This window comes from Equus caballus, chromosome 21 (genome assembly GCF_041296265.1).
Source record: "Equus caballus isolate H_3958 breed thoroughbred chromosome 21, TB-T2T, whole genome shotgun sequence".
NCBI classification, from domain to species: Eukaryota; Metazoa; Chordata; class Mammalia; order Perissodactyla; family Equidae; genus Equus; species Equus caballus.
The window spans coordinates 39,907,829-39,921,561 of NC_091704.1; the positions used below are offsets into that span (position 1 = coordinate 39,907,829).

At 38.3% G+C, this 13,733-nt stretch overlaps 1 protein-coding gene across 5 annotated transcripts in view; it reads left to right on the forward strand.

Annotated features, from left to right (window-relative positions):
- The first annotated feature begins 4,571 nt into the window (after window positions 1–4,571).
- Window positions 4,572–13,733, forward strand: part of C6 (complement C6) — a 62,248-nt gene continuing 53,086 nt past the window's right edge. Inside the window, exons 1-4 of one of the 5 annotated variants that reach the window (XM_014734894.3) lie at window positions 4,572–4,820; window positions 10,073–10,235; window positions 11,685–11,841; window positions 13,099–13,243. In XM_014734894.3, the coding sequence (XP_014590380.2) occupies window positions 10,093–10,235; window positions 11,685–11,841; window positions 13,099–13,243 (445 nt within the window). In that variant the 5' untranslated portion in view covers window positions 4,572–4,820; window positions 10,073–10,092. Of the gene's footprint in view, window positions 4,821–5,057; window positions 5,353–10,072; window positions 10,236–11,684; window positions 11,842–13,098; window positions 13,244–13,733 lie in introns of those variants that run through there. The other 4 variants (XM_070245875.1, XM_001496383.5, XM_070245874.1 and 1 more) reach the window with 4 other exon arrangements.

Here is a 13,733-nt window from a genome sequence, read left to right on the forward strand (position 1 = left end):
ATTTTGCGTGAAACGGTATTTCATGTCACCAGCCAACACTTTCAAAAGGCTTCGGTTGCTTAAACGGTTCAGCTGGTGAACTTCGAAGTACGCTTTGTTTCTCAGCAGCCCACATCCAAATATTGTTTAGAGAGCGCTCATATTCTTGCACAGAGGCCGACCTAAACATAATTGCACACAAGCATTCGATTCCTAGCTCTGGAACAATCACCCATTCATCAGTCCCATGTAAGACTACTTCTACTTCCCAAAACCAACTGGACACTGTGGTTGTAACGATCAGACCAGAAATCCCTCCCTCGGGGTTGCAGGGTTCAGAAAATGTTTTCTGTAAAGGGCCAGACAGTAAACATTTTAGGCTTTGCAGGCTATGCAGTCTCTGTTGCAACTACTCAACTCGACGGCTGTAAAAGTAGCCACAGACAATGATTCATTGTGTGATTTTATTCTAATAAAACTTTATTTACAAAACAGGCATTGTAACCGAAAGTTCGGTCTCTGAACACGATGCCAATCCAAATAACGAGAACAGAGTCTTGAGTGGAAGAGGAAAGGTTTTACTATGCCAGGCACAGGGAGCAAAGCAAGGGCTCATGCCTCAAAAATTTCTAGCTCCCTGATGAGGAATGGGTAGGGATTTTTATTTGGGGTTTTGGGTAGGGGAGGAGGAACATGTAGCTTGTGCAGCTCGGTGCTTTTCCACCAGCCTGCGTTTGGCCTTGAGAGGCTGCAGGCAGCCAGGCGGCGGGGATGGTGAGATAGGAGGATGGCAGGTGGGCGTCCTTCGCCATTGTCTTGTCTTCCTGTTTGAGGCGGGTTCAAGCGCCGGGAGTCCAGGAGTTGAGGTCTGGGAAGACCCCGCTCCTTGATCTTCTTGAGACAGTGGCTTTCCTGGCAAACTTCAAGGACACATGATTAGCTAAATTTTAGTGTGCCTCCAACTCCAGGCCACCTGGGCTGTTAACAATTTGTGACTCCCATTTAGTTGTAAAGCTCAAGGAGTCCAAGTTTAAAGAAACAGGTATTTACATGTGAGTGGAGCTAGAGAAGCAGGAAAGGGGGTGGTGGGTTTTAGTTTTAACCCCATATACGCTGGGTTCAATGTGGGGAACTGATATCAGGGCTGATGTTAAGAGCCTGTAACAGCATCAGGCTACATTTGCCTCAATGGCTGCTCCAGAAAATGACCCTGAGTGGGATATGTCATTTAACCATTCATGAGGACCCAAGATGGGGGACCCAAATACATCACAGAAAAGACGCTAGATTCTCACAAGATGCTAGGTCAGTTCCAGTACTTGGGTCGTAGGCAGTTGCTCTCCGTCTCAGAATTCCTCCATGCCACATTCAATTCTCTCTACCTGTTTTTGCCGTGCCATGGCACACAACTTTCTCACCCTCTGTGCTCCTCATAGTCCACATTGCTTAACAACCCTGGGTAAGGGGTCAGCCCCACGGCCGAGTGGTTAAGTTTGCAGGCTCTGCCATGGCGGCCTGGGGTTCGCCAGTTTGGATCCTGGGTGTGGACTTAGCCCTGCTCATCAGGCCATGCTGTGGCACCGTCCCACATGGCAGGACTAGAATGATATACAACCAGGATGTACATAATGTGCAGAGGCTTTGGGGAGAAAAAAAAAGGGGAAGATTGGCAACAGATGTTAGCTCAGAGCCAACCTTCCTCTCTAGAAACAAACAAAAAACCCTGTGTAGGCTCATCCTATTGGCTCCTGACTTTCATCTCTCTAGGTTGTCTTCTAGCATTTGCCCTTAGCTGCAAACACAATGACTTTAGGAAAAATGTATTTAATTTTAGGACCTCAGATAACCAACTAGAAAAAAGAAGTGAACATGCTTAAATGAAATGTTTTTTCTTGCCCAGTCACCAAATATTTTCTCTACTTATTTTCTCAGATACTCAAGCGTAAAACTGCTAACCCAACCCCAAAGGGTCTTCAGCGCTGGTCTGTGGCACACCACTCGACTTTCCTTCTTAGCCTGAAATTCCAGTCTCTAAATTCTTCATACAGTACAGGAGAAAGAAAAGAAACTGTAAGTGAGACTCCTGACTTACTCAGGTTGTGGACAAGTAGCTACCATGCGTGTTAAAATGTGTTACTTTAGAATAGTGGTTTCCCAGCTGTGCTTCGAAGAATATTTAGACTCGCTGAGATAATCATTCTCCACTGCATGGTGAAAATTTCAGCTAAGAAATATTTTTTTAGCTGTTTTCCAAACTGAGAATATAATTGATACTTTTAAAAGAAGTTTTCTACTGTTTTGAAAAAAATTGTGAAACATAGTTATTTTACCAGAGGAAAGAGTTTCCACAAAGTAAAGCGACTTGCTGACGATTATGTAGCTGGTTATTACAGAATCAAGGGTAAAATGTAGGTGTCCACATTCCTGATCCCTATAGTTGTCTTTTTTCTGTTGCACTATTTTGTTCTGTTTCACCTTAGCATAAAATCTATATTAGCCAATCTCAAACTGTATTGCGAACCCTTCATAGAAGCATAATTATCATTAGATATAAAGAAGATGATTGACCATTGCTATATGAAATGTTCCAGATTAAATGTTCTATTTGGTTTTGCTGATATATGAAAACATTTTTTTCTGTAATAAACTTGTATCAAGTAATTTTACTAAATTATTACTTTTAATACGTGTCTATAGATTATTCTGAATTTTCCACATACACAATCATATTGTCTACAAGTAATATCATTTTCTTTACTTTCTTTTCAATGTCATGGCTTTTATCTCTTTTCTTTCCTTGTGTCACTGGATAGGAACTCCAGCACAGTATTGAATAAAAGTGGTGATAATAGGCATCCTTATCTCTTTTCTGATCTAATGAAGAAAAGATTCAATATTTTCCTGTTAACTCTGATGTAAGCTACAAGTTTTTTGGAGACACTCTGTCAGATTAAGAAAGTTATTTTCTGTTCCTAATTTGAAGAAATTTTTTATCTTGAGTAAGTGTTGAGTTTTACTAAATGTTTTTATGCATCTATTGAATAAGTTTTTTGGTTTTAGTTTCATTTACTTTATTCTACCTTACATCATTTATAAAAATACAGTATAAATGCAGAGGATTAAAGAACTCCTTTTGAAATATAAAACTATAATACTAACTGAAGAAAATTTAGGAACGTATCTGTGACTTCAGATTTTTTAAACAAAGTAATTTCTTAAGCAAAAGAAAAAACTATCCAAAGCAAAAACTATCAAGGGAAAATAGACAAATTTGATTACATTAAAATTAAGATTTTTCTCTTCGATCAAAGACACCATAGGTAAAAATAATACATAGGTGTCAGACTGAGAGAAGAAATCTGCAAAATCCAACACTTACAAGGCATCAACACCTGGAATGTATAGGGCACACCTGAAAATCAGTTAACAAAAGTCAGTAAAGAAGCACAATAGAAAAATAGACAGAAAATGTGAATTGTTAATTCACAGATAGGAAAACAGAATGTCTGGCAAGAATACAGAGATGCTGAAGTGCACTATTGATCAGAGACCTGCTGATTAAATAACCAGGAGATACCACTTTACATACATCAGATATAACATCAGTAGGTTGGCAAACAACAAATGCTAGTAAGAACTCACTAATGAGAAGCCCTTGCAGGCTGCTGGTAAGAGTATAGACGTGTATAATTTTTCTAAAAGCAACCTGGAAGTCTTTAGGAATTTTCTCACAGGTTCACAAGGAAAGAGTATATTGTGTTTAGAGTTGCAGGGAGTTGAAGGCAATAAAAGTGGACAATAAGAGTGGATAAGTAAAATACCATTGATAACACCAAATGTGCATGCTGCAGTAGATTTACACTGAGTAAGGCTCAGAAGCATAATGTTAAATGAAGAAAGCAAGAAATCAAATAAAACTTTTAGCAAAATACCACTTATGTAAGTTACCAAAATACACGTGGAAAATGAGACTTTGTATTTTTGAAGGATACACATATATCTAAGTAATCCTATGTAAGGACAATCATCAAATACATTAACACTTGTAACTAATCTGGGAAAAGAAATGAAACCAGATCTTGGGGTGAAATAGTGAAGAAAGGGTAAAAGAAGACCTTACACAGACCAATGATGATATAGTTCCGTAAACTATGGAATGTGATCAATTCTGTGCATTGAAATCTTTAGAAAAAGTATGACGTCATTTAAAAAATTACATATGTATGTGTGTTCATGTGTACACTTAGAGAGACACACATATATATGTTATATGACTGAAAGTATTTACTCCAAATATTAATAGCAGTTTTGTCTGTTTATGAAAAATGATTTTAATTTTCCTTTTCACGCTTTTCCATATTTTCTAAATGTTCCTCAATAAATATTCTAGAATCAGAAAAAAGTAAGAATCTGTACATATTTCAATTAAATGGACGCATTCCTAAAGGGGAAGGCAATTTTAAGCAATTTATTCTAAAGGGTTTTTAAAAATAGAGTCAGAGATTTCTTTCCCTGCAACAGCAATATGTATTGCAATAGCTCTTGAACGGGAAAATCATTGAAAATTCAGGCCCCTGTGTAAAATCTTGCTCAGAGTTTCAGGATTACTGCTGATTGAAGTAATCATTTGCAAAGTCCAGAGTTTCCACAGAACGTTTGTTTTGACAACACTCTAGGTGGTGTTGGGTCTCTGGGACATAATGGCATTGTCTTGTGTTAGCTAGCAATAGCGAAAGAAAGTTTGTTTGGATTTTCATATAAACTCTTTTCATTGTGAATACCTATTGTTTCCACAGCTATTTGCAGATTAGCTCTCCGGACACCACAAACTCTGTTTAAAGGTGAGTGACATCATGATTTCATTTGTAACCTTAATATTTCAGAATTGTAGATTGTGTTTCCAACAAACTTACTCTTTCTTGCATTAAAATACATAACTCAGATTATAGCCATTTCTTTGTCTTTCTTTTAAAAGAAGAAATAACTACTTTGCTAAAATCTCAAAAGAACCAAAGGTTTATGTCTTTTAAAGAAATATCCTGCCAGAGAGCTACCCTGTTAAGATCAAGTTTTTCTATGAGCTAAACTACAGTTAGAAGTAAAGCAAACATAACCTTTAGCCAAAGGACCAGTCATGTGCCTGGGCTCCCCAGCCTGTCCTAGCAACGGTAAATATCATTTCTTGAGCCTCTGGGGCATGCACAAAAGAAAACAATAAGAAATAAGGGATTCGAGACATTTACAAGGAGACGAAAAGGAAGAACCTGCAGTTGGGGGCAAACTAGAGCATCCTCTGAACCTGTCGGGTAAGATGTGCCGAACTGCTTTATGGACGAATCTTTCATGTGACTCAAGTACTTCTAAACGTGACAGGTCAGAATAAGATGGACTTCACTCTATGCTAGAATTCTCTAAATGCTCACAAAGCCATCTTCAATGGGCCCACTGATTTTTAGAGTTCAAGAGGGAATGGCAAATATAAAAAAACTGCAGAATTGCTGCTCTTCTATCATGATACTGCAGTGGAAGGTTTTTCCTTTCTTCCTCTATTCACTGAACATTCTTTTGTTCCATGTTTGTTTGGTAATGGGTCGAATGCCCACATGTAATTTCAGATGTCTCCAAAATGCCTAGAGATGTTGGAAATGAATAAATAAGGAACCATTTGATATTATATGCTGGGCCATGGAAATTAAAAAAATAGAGAAGTAATTATCTTTATTTGAGTGAAAATTATCCTTTTAACATAAAACAATTTTTCCTCATAACAATAAAATGTTATAAAAGGAAAAGGTACCAGTTAGCTCTTTTATTAGCATCTCCTAAAATAAGAAGCTTTGATGTTATCGTCTTAATTTATAGCATTTTCCAAATTGCCTCAAAACAGTTATAGTCAAAGAAGAGATCAGGATATTGTATAAGAATTCTGTCCTTGCAGTTTTTGATGAGAATTGGAATAAAAACCACATATACTTTCCAAGCTTTGGAAGTTAAAACAGATAGTGTCTGCTGAGAACTGAGAACTGGTAATCTCTGGTAATTCAACTTCTCCCATTCATTTACATGCTGATTCCACAAAATGCTCTAAGAATCTGTTTTGCCTACAATTGAAGGAATTATTCTGGAAGATAGCTATCTGTTTAAAATCTAATAAGAAAAAACAAATAAATAAACCACAATAAAAACCCCTCTGTTTAGGTTTCTTTGTTGAAGTGGTTTGTGTATAAGAAGATCCCAATTTGGAGGTGGGGGGATGGGGTGGTGGTCTGTCTAGCAGTTAACGGGGAGACTTCACATTGTCTAGGAGCCTTGGCTCCCAAGGGCCCCGAAGCCAGCGAAAAACCACCCAGTCTGGACTTGAGTCTGATGATTAGGACTCACACTATTCTGTCTGATCACTGCCTAAATTTTGTCTGGACAGTCTTGTCCCAATGTCCTGTGGTTCTATGCTGTTGAGGAAAACCAGGAAAGGTAAGTTACTTATCAGTGAACTAAAATCAGTAGGCAAGCTCAGCAATCTTTAAAGGAGCCTCTGATTTTTATGATTGAAATAGCCTAGGGCTGTAGTAGCTTGTCTATGAGTTGGATAAGAAAGTTTGGATAAAAAGCCTGAGAAGCATCTTCAGTTGCCGTCTACCCTCTGCAGACAGTGATAATGGATTCTATTTCTTTGTATTTCACTCAACGCCTAGCAGCACACAATAGATACTCAAACGTGTGTTGATTCCATTTTAAATTGAAGGACACATTCAGCCATATGTCAACGGATTTGGTCACTTTTATTCTAGCATTTTTCTCTGAGCTTGTAGGAGAGTTCAGAAAGCTTACTGATTTATTAAGAAGAAATGTTCTAATTTCTGAGCATATTGGAGAAACAGTTCTTATATCCGATTTCAAACTCTTGGCTTGAGTGAAGATTTATAAAATGATGAATCCAGTTTTTTTTTTTTTTTTTACTGAAATATCCTTTCATCACAACTGAGAAACATAAATGACCACATTAAAATATGATCAGAAACTCACCCTCTGAGACATTCGTTAGGGCAATTTGGCATATCTATCAATATCTTAAATTTCATATCATTTGACTGAGCCATTCTATTGTTAGGAATACACCCGTTGGTCCAATGGATATAATACAAAAGTATGCTAGGATGTAATACAAAGATGTTTATTGCAGTGTGTGTCTATACTAAATGTCTGCAAATAGGATAATGGTTAAATCCAATATGATACATCCATATGGTCTAAAATTATGCAGCCATTAAAAAGAATAAAGTAGATATGCATATATTAATATGGAAAGATCTTCAATGTATACTCTGAAGAGAAGAAAGCAAAGTACAGAATAGCATACATCATGGTTCCTCTTTTTCGTGTATGTATTTAAACCACATGCATGCATGTGTGTGTGTAAGGTGATGTATGGGAGAATTTTCCCTCTTTTGGTTACCTATAAAAAGAGAAAACAGTGATTATGTGTGGGGAGAGGTTCTGGCTACAGGTAGAAGAGAACTCAGGCCTTATGTTTTTCTTTCTGTTCTGTTTAAAATTTCCAAATATGGGAACATTATTTGTATTTTTTGAATGTCAATAGAAGTTTTCTGGTTGGTTACATTATAAGCCATCTTAATTTTCTTCATCATAGATTTCTATATATTTTTTTCTTTTTTTTGAGGAAGATTAGCCCTGAGCTAACTACTGCCAATCCTCCTCTTTTTTGCTGAGGAAGACTTGCCCTGAGCTAACATCCATGCCCATCTTCCTCTACTTTATATGTGGGATGCCTACCACAGCATGGTGCTTGCCAAGCGGTGCCATGTCCGCACCTGGGATCCGAACCGGAGAACCCTGGGCTGCCGAGAAGTGGAACGTGCAATCTTAACTGCTGCGCCACTGGGCCGGTCCACTGTATATTTTAGAACACAACAAATGTTATCAAATAAATAAGAAGTGTACTGACTAAACAAATTACAAGTGTTTTAAAAGTAAAGCTGTATCTCAAGAGGCCTAGTTTTTTATTTCAATCAACTATTACAACTAACTAAAGCTAAACCAGCTATACTGCAAACTATCACTCTTGCTAAAATGATGCATAACAATTGAACAGATGAGTTCATTTCCCAAAAGTCTAGAAAATATCCTTAATCTGACAGAAATTTTAAGAATAGTATTACAGGGCCGGCTCCGTGGCTGAGTGGTTAATTTCGCGTGCTCCGCTGCAGTGGCCCAGGGTTCGGATCCTGGGCGCAGACATGGCACCGCTCGTCAGGCCACATTGCGGCGGCGTCCCACATCCCACAACTAGAAGGACCTGCAGCTAAGATATACAACTGCATACGGGGGGCGGTTTGGGGAGATAAAGCAGAAAAAAGAAAAAAAAGATTGGCAACAGTTGTGCCAATCCTTAAAAAAAAAAAATAGTATTACAGAAGTGGCCATAATTATGGACCCAAATTACACTATTCAGATTTCATTAAAACCCATTTCTAAACATTGTCCTACACTCCACCAGTTCAACAATACTTATTCATTATATACGATGCTTGCTCTCATTCTCCTAAATGCTGAAATAAACAAAATGGACAAAAAAAGATTAACTGCCATGGTGTTTACATTCTAGTGAAAGAAGAGAAAAGAAAGAGGAGCTATTTATTTAAACTTAGTTTATACATTAGGGGGAGATATATAACAGAAAAATAAAGCAGTGAAGGAGATAGGAAACTGGTGGGAATTACAATTTCAGATAAGATGGTCGGAGATCCTATTTTATTTGTGAGATGAAAAGCGACTAAGGACATATTTCTAAATCACTTTGAATATGAATAACCTTACTTAACATCAAAATATATTTTCTATCTTCACGTGATGCTTGTTGTAATTTGAGGAGCCCTTAATTTTGAAAAATGCATGACTAACAGCTACAATTAAATTTGTAACACTTTTAAGTGTTATTGCTAATTTGAAAGCTAATATTTATTGAGGTATGATTTTATGCCAATGGTTATTCTAAGCACTTTACATGAATTTTCTCACTGAATCCTAACAAAAGCCTTATGAAGAAGGTAAAAGTATTATTCCTATTTTATAGATAATAAAACTGAGACATAGAGAAATTAGATGAATGGCATTTTACTTCTTTAAATAAAAATTAAATATTAATTACAGCAGCATTTTCTATATTATCTAGTCATGTTGCATATTTTGTTAGAGATGTAAAGATCAAAATAACAATATTGGGAGGCAGAGATGGTTTTGAAAATTCCTTTCAATAATTCACAGATCCTCAAGGTTCCACAGCACACCGTTGGAAATCACTGGTCAAAGTTTTCTCCAGCGTGCAGCCACAGCTGGATAAACGCTGTTGTGGCCTGGGTGGTGGAGCTCTAGGCATCCAGATGAGCCAGTAACACAATTATTGGTGTTATTAGAAATTCAATGCAGCCACGCACCTCATCCAAGAATGTGGAGTCTTCGGCTCTTACTTGGCATGTAGCCTCACCATTCCCGCACCTCCCTAAGCCTCAGTTTCATCATCCATAAAATGAGGGAGCTTAACCTGGAAGCTTCAAAGATCCATTCCAGCTCTGATTTCTGTGACCCTATACGTAGAGACAGTTGGACAGTGAACTCTCTCTTTAGCGGGTTTCCAGGATGCCGGGAAGCTAAATAAAGCTTCCAGAGGAATGGTCCAAACTCCTTCCTCAGTCCCGGAAAAGTATCAAAGTTGAAAGGTACTTGAGGGTACTACCCACAGAAAATGAGCAGCTGTTTTGAAAAGTATAAGATTATATAAGAATTTCCATTTTGGAATGAAATAGGATACAAACATATACTACATATTTTGTCTTACAGTCTATCACTAACAGTTCAGAGAAATTTACTAGTCCTGGAGGTTGTAACTATGGGAATACCCACCCTAAGAAATAGGATTTGTACTCATGAGCATGTGAATTTATAGGTGTTAACTTGCCTTAAGGAAGGCAGGGAGATGCTGATGTTTTCTAAGATCATATTCGAGTCTGTAATTGAAAATAACTTGTAAAGTTTTACCCCGATAAGGTTGGATATGTATTACATCCTTCCTCCTCAGGGCCTGGGGGCTCTCAAGGCATGGCCAGACACTCCATCCTGTATTTCATCCTGCTGAGTGCTCTGATTGACAAGAGCCAGGCCTGTTTCTGTGATCATTACCCATGGACTCAGTGGTCTAGCTGCTCAAAGACCTGCAATTCTGGAACCCAGAGCAGATGGAGGTGAGTGTGAGCTATGTAGCTTTCCTTTGTGCCCTGGGTACCCTGGAGGACAGAGTTAGCAATATCAAAAATGCCACACTAAGCAATGGGAAAAAAAACAATATCTTAAAGTGAGAACTCGTGAATTTGGATGGAATTTGAGGTCTTTTCCATATAAGGTTGAAATGAAGTCTACTTTTGTTCTCTCCATAAAATTGAAGAGTTTCAAAAAAACTTAATTAGGAATCTGTGTAATATCTTCAGTTGACTATTTAACTTACTTAGACTCACCACTCAAGCTTTTTTTCAATCAGCATATAACTCTGCTTGCGTGCAGTTAGTGAGTTCATTATAGAGAATTTTCTACTTATTAAACCGAGTCTAACGGAACCTCAATTGAGTGGCACTGTTAGCTATTAGCTTGATTGTTGGCATGCACAAGAAGGCAAGAAAACTATGTTTACTTGATGGCATTTAATAATTCAGTCTTTTCACCAATTCAGACTACTTGTCCCCCACATTTCTTTAAATCGGTTTCTTTAAATCTGTTAGATGTTTCTGGTCCATGGAGATGCTCACATGACATGGGGGAGAAAGACATATATTTAATGTGTTTTAACCATTATAGCACTTTTTAGAGACCTATTTTAGAAAACTATTTTTGCCTATGTAGTGTGAGTCTCGTTAAAATCACCCACTGACTTCCCCAATAAACCATCCACTAAGTATGTAAAAACAGGTTTGTTTATAATACTCCCCTACTCAAGAGTCCCTCAGTAGCTCTCTACTGCCTACCAAATAAAGTGCAACAAATATCCAGTCCCTCTCAACCACGCACTTCTCAGGCCCAGCGCACAAGCTCCTCCATGGACACGTCAGGCTCCTCCATCTTCAACTGTTGCATATGCTGTCCCCTCCACATAGCCTTTCCTTTGTTGCCTGAAGAATTCATATGAATTTTTCAAGATCTATCTCTCATGTCATATTCTGTTTGAATCTTTGGCCCCACAGCACTCTGACTCCATCTCAATCATTATACTTATCACATTGTGTTATCATCTTTTAAGCAATTTGCAGGAACTTTCTTCTCTTTTCTTTCCTATCCAGTCCCTTCCAGGAATTCCATCAGGGCCAGCTTCATGGATGTGTGACCTGTCAGTAGCACAGGACCCCACACCTAGAAGAGCTCTGCGCTTGGCTTAACGCTCTGCCATCACTGTCTAGAAATTCTTAATAATTTTTGAGTAAGACGCCCCCCGTTTTCATTTTGCACTGGGCCCCACAAATTATGCACCCAATCCTGAGTTCTGCTGAGTGGTAAGAACTGCACACATGCCAACCTGCCTGATTTTCCATGAAAACCTTCTTTTCTTTTATTCACTGTAGTTAATTCTCGACAATATTTTTCCTATGGGGCTGGAGTCCCAGTGAATTCACTCATTCTAAGTAGTTTTTTCCTTACTGTTATAGACAAATAGTAATAGATCAGTACTATCTGGATAACTCTTGTGACCAGCTTTGCACCAAGCAGGAGACTAGAGAATGTAACTGGCAAACTTGTCCTATCAACTGCCTCCTGGGAGATTACGGACCTTGGTCAGATTGTGATCCTTGTGTTGAAAAACAGGTAAGGGCCATATGGGCATATTCAGGAAATCTGAATCACAATAAAATGGCTTTTGTTCCCTGACAGGCTCAATAATCACAGAAATGCTGAATTTCTTCAATTTCTGAAAACAAACTGTCCTAGCTTCCATTGAGAGAAAATTCCGTTTAACAATTTTGGAGAGTTGTGGGGGAGGATTCATTTTACATGTTTTCCTGTCCTGCAACCAACAAAAGGAAATTCTGTCCCCAGTACTGGTATTGCACCTGCCCAGCTCTGAGTTCCACTGCCTGTGCTCTCTGAGAGCTGAGAAAGCACAAGCAAGGGCTAGACAATGGAGATTTCAGTCCAAGCTTTAAAATCGGATGGAAATGAGGGATGTCAATCCACAGCCTGACTCCTGGCCCTTCCTCCAGTTGCCCTCTCCCTGGGGGAAAGTCCCTCAATTTGTTTACTGTTCCCAGCTGCACTATTTACCCACCTCAAGTTCATTCCTGTAAGGGCGGTGGCCCATGTGGACTCCAGTCAGGGCAGGTGATGAGAATTCTCACATCAGGGAAGAAAAAGAAACTTATTTGTGGAGCACTCCATCTCTGAGGGAAATTTTTGTAGGCCCTTTACATACATCACCTGATTCAAACTTCACATCACATTGTGTTTTTCTACCCATTTTTCAGGTCAGGATGTCATAGCTCGTTAGGTGTTAAGCAATCTGCCCAAGAATATAGCACTGAGGAGCTACATTTTGAACTTAGATTTTTCTGATTTTAAAGTCAGCACTTTTTAATCCTATCATATTTCTATCATTCCCTGACTCTTTTACTATTCACTCTTTTCAGCTGTTAAGAATGTGTCGACCTTGGTTTCCATGGTGACTTCCTTATGCAAAAGAACCCCCACATCCTTTCACATTTATCACTTCACACTCTCCTTGAGATATAGAAGAGCCATTGTTATTACCTGGAAGAATTTACTGTACTCGGACACTCTCAGTAAATATTTCTGCATTTAATTTTGATTCTATTTATTTTCATATGATTTCAGAGTTAGAAGTCTTAGAAATCCTTTTTACCCCACTTCTTTAGTGTACAGTTTGGAAAACTGAGGCTCAGAGAAGTGATGACTTCCGTAAGCACACACAATAATGGAATTGGAAAAGTCATTAGTTAATTTAGGAAACACCACTTAGGAAAAATCACTACTGTGATTGAGAAGCCAAGTTTTCTCAGATATGTTTTGGCTTTGACCGTGACTCACCTTTCTCTCCTTTCCCTTCAGTTTAAGGTTAGATCCATTTTGCAGCCCAGTCAGTTTGGGGGACAACCATGTTCGGAGCCCCTGATGACCTTTCGACCATGCATTCCGTCCAAGCTCTGCAAAATCGAAGAGATTGACTGCAAGAATAAATTCCGCTGTGACAGTGGTAATGTACTTTTGGAAAATGTTCAGCCTCTATTAAAAACGACTTGACTAAATAGAGTTATTCCAACTGACTACCAATAAAAGCCATGATAGAGAAGTCCCACCTTATTTTAAGCATGGGGAGACGGGGGTGTTATGCTACCAATTACCAAGCTATTTATGTGTGAAATTATAGCTGTCAAACTATAATCATCTTGACCAGTTACCTGGTTCATTTGCTCATCAAGTATTGGTGCCCAAGTCCCCACACTGCTACAAAGCAAGAGGAGGAGAGAAGAGGAGGAAGAAAAGGACGAGTAGGCAGCTACTTTTAGAAATTGGCTATTAATATGCATAAACCTATAATCAAAATAAGCAATTGAAAAGGAATGATGGATTAAAAAGATTTTCAATATAATTTATTAAAATAAAATATTAAGATACTATGTCAGGGGGATGACTAGAGATGATCTAACAAATTTTCTTCAGGGTCCATCAAATGGTTCCAAAGG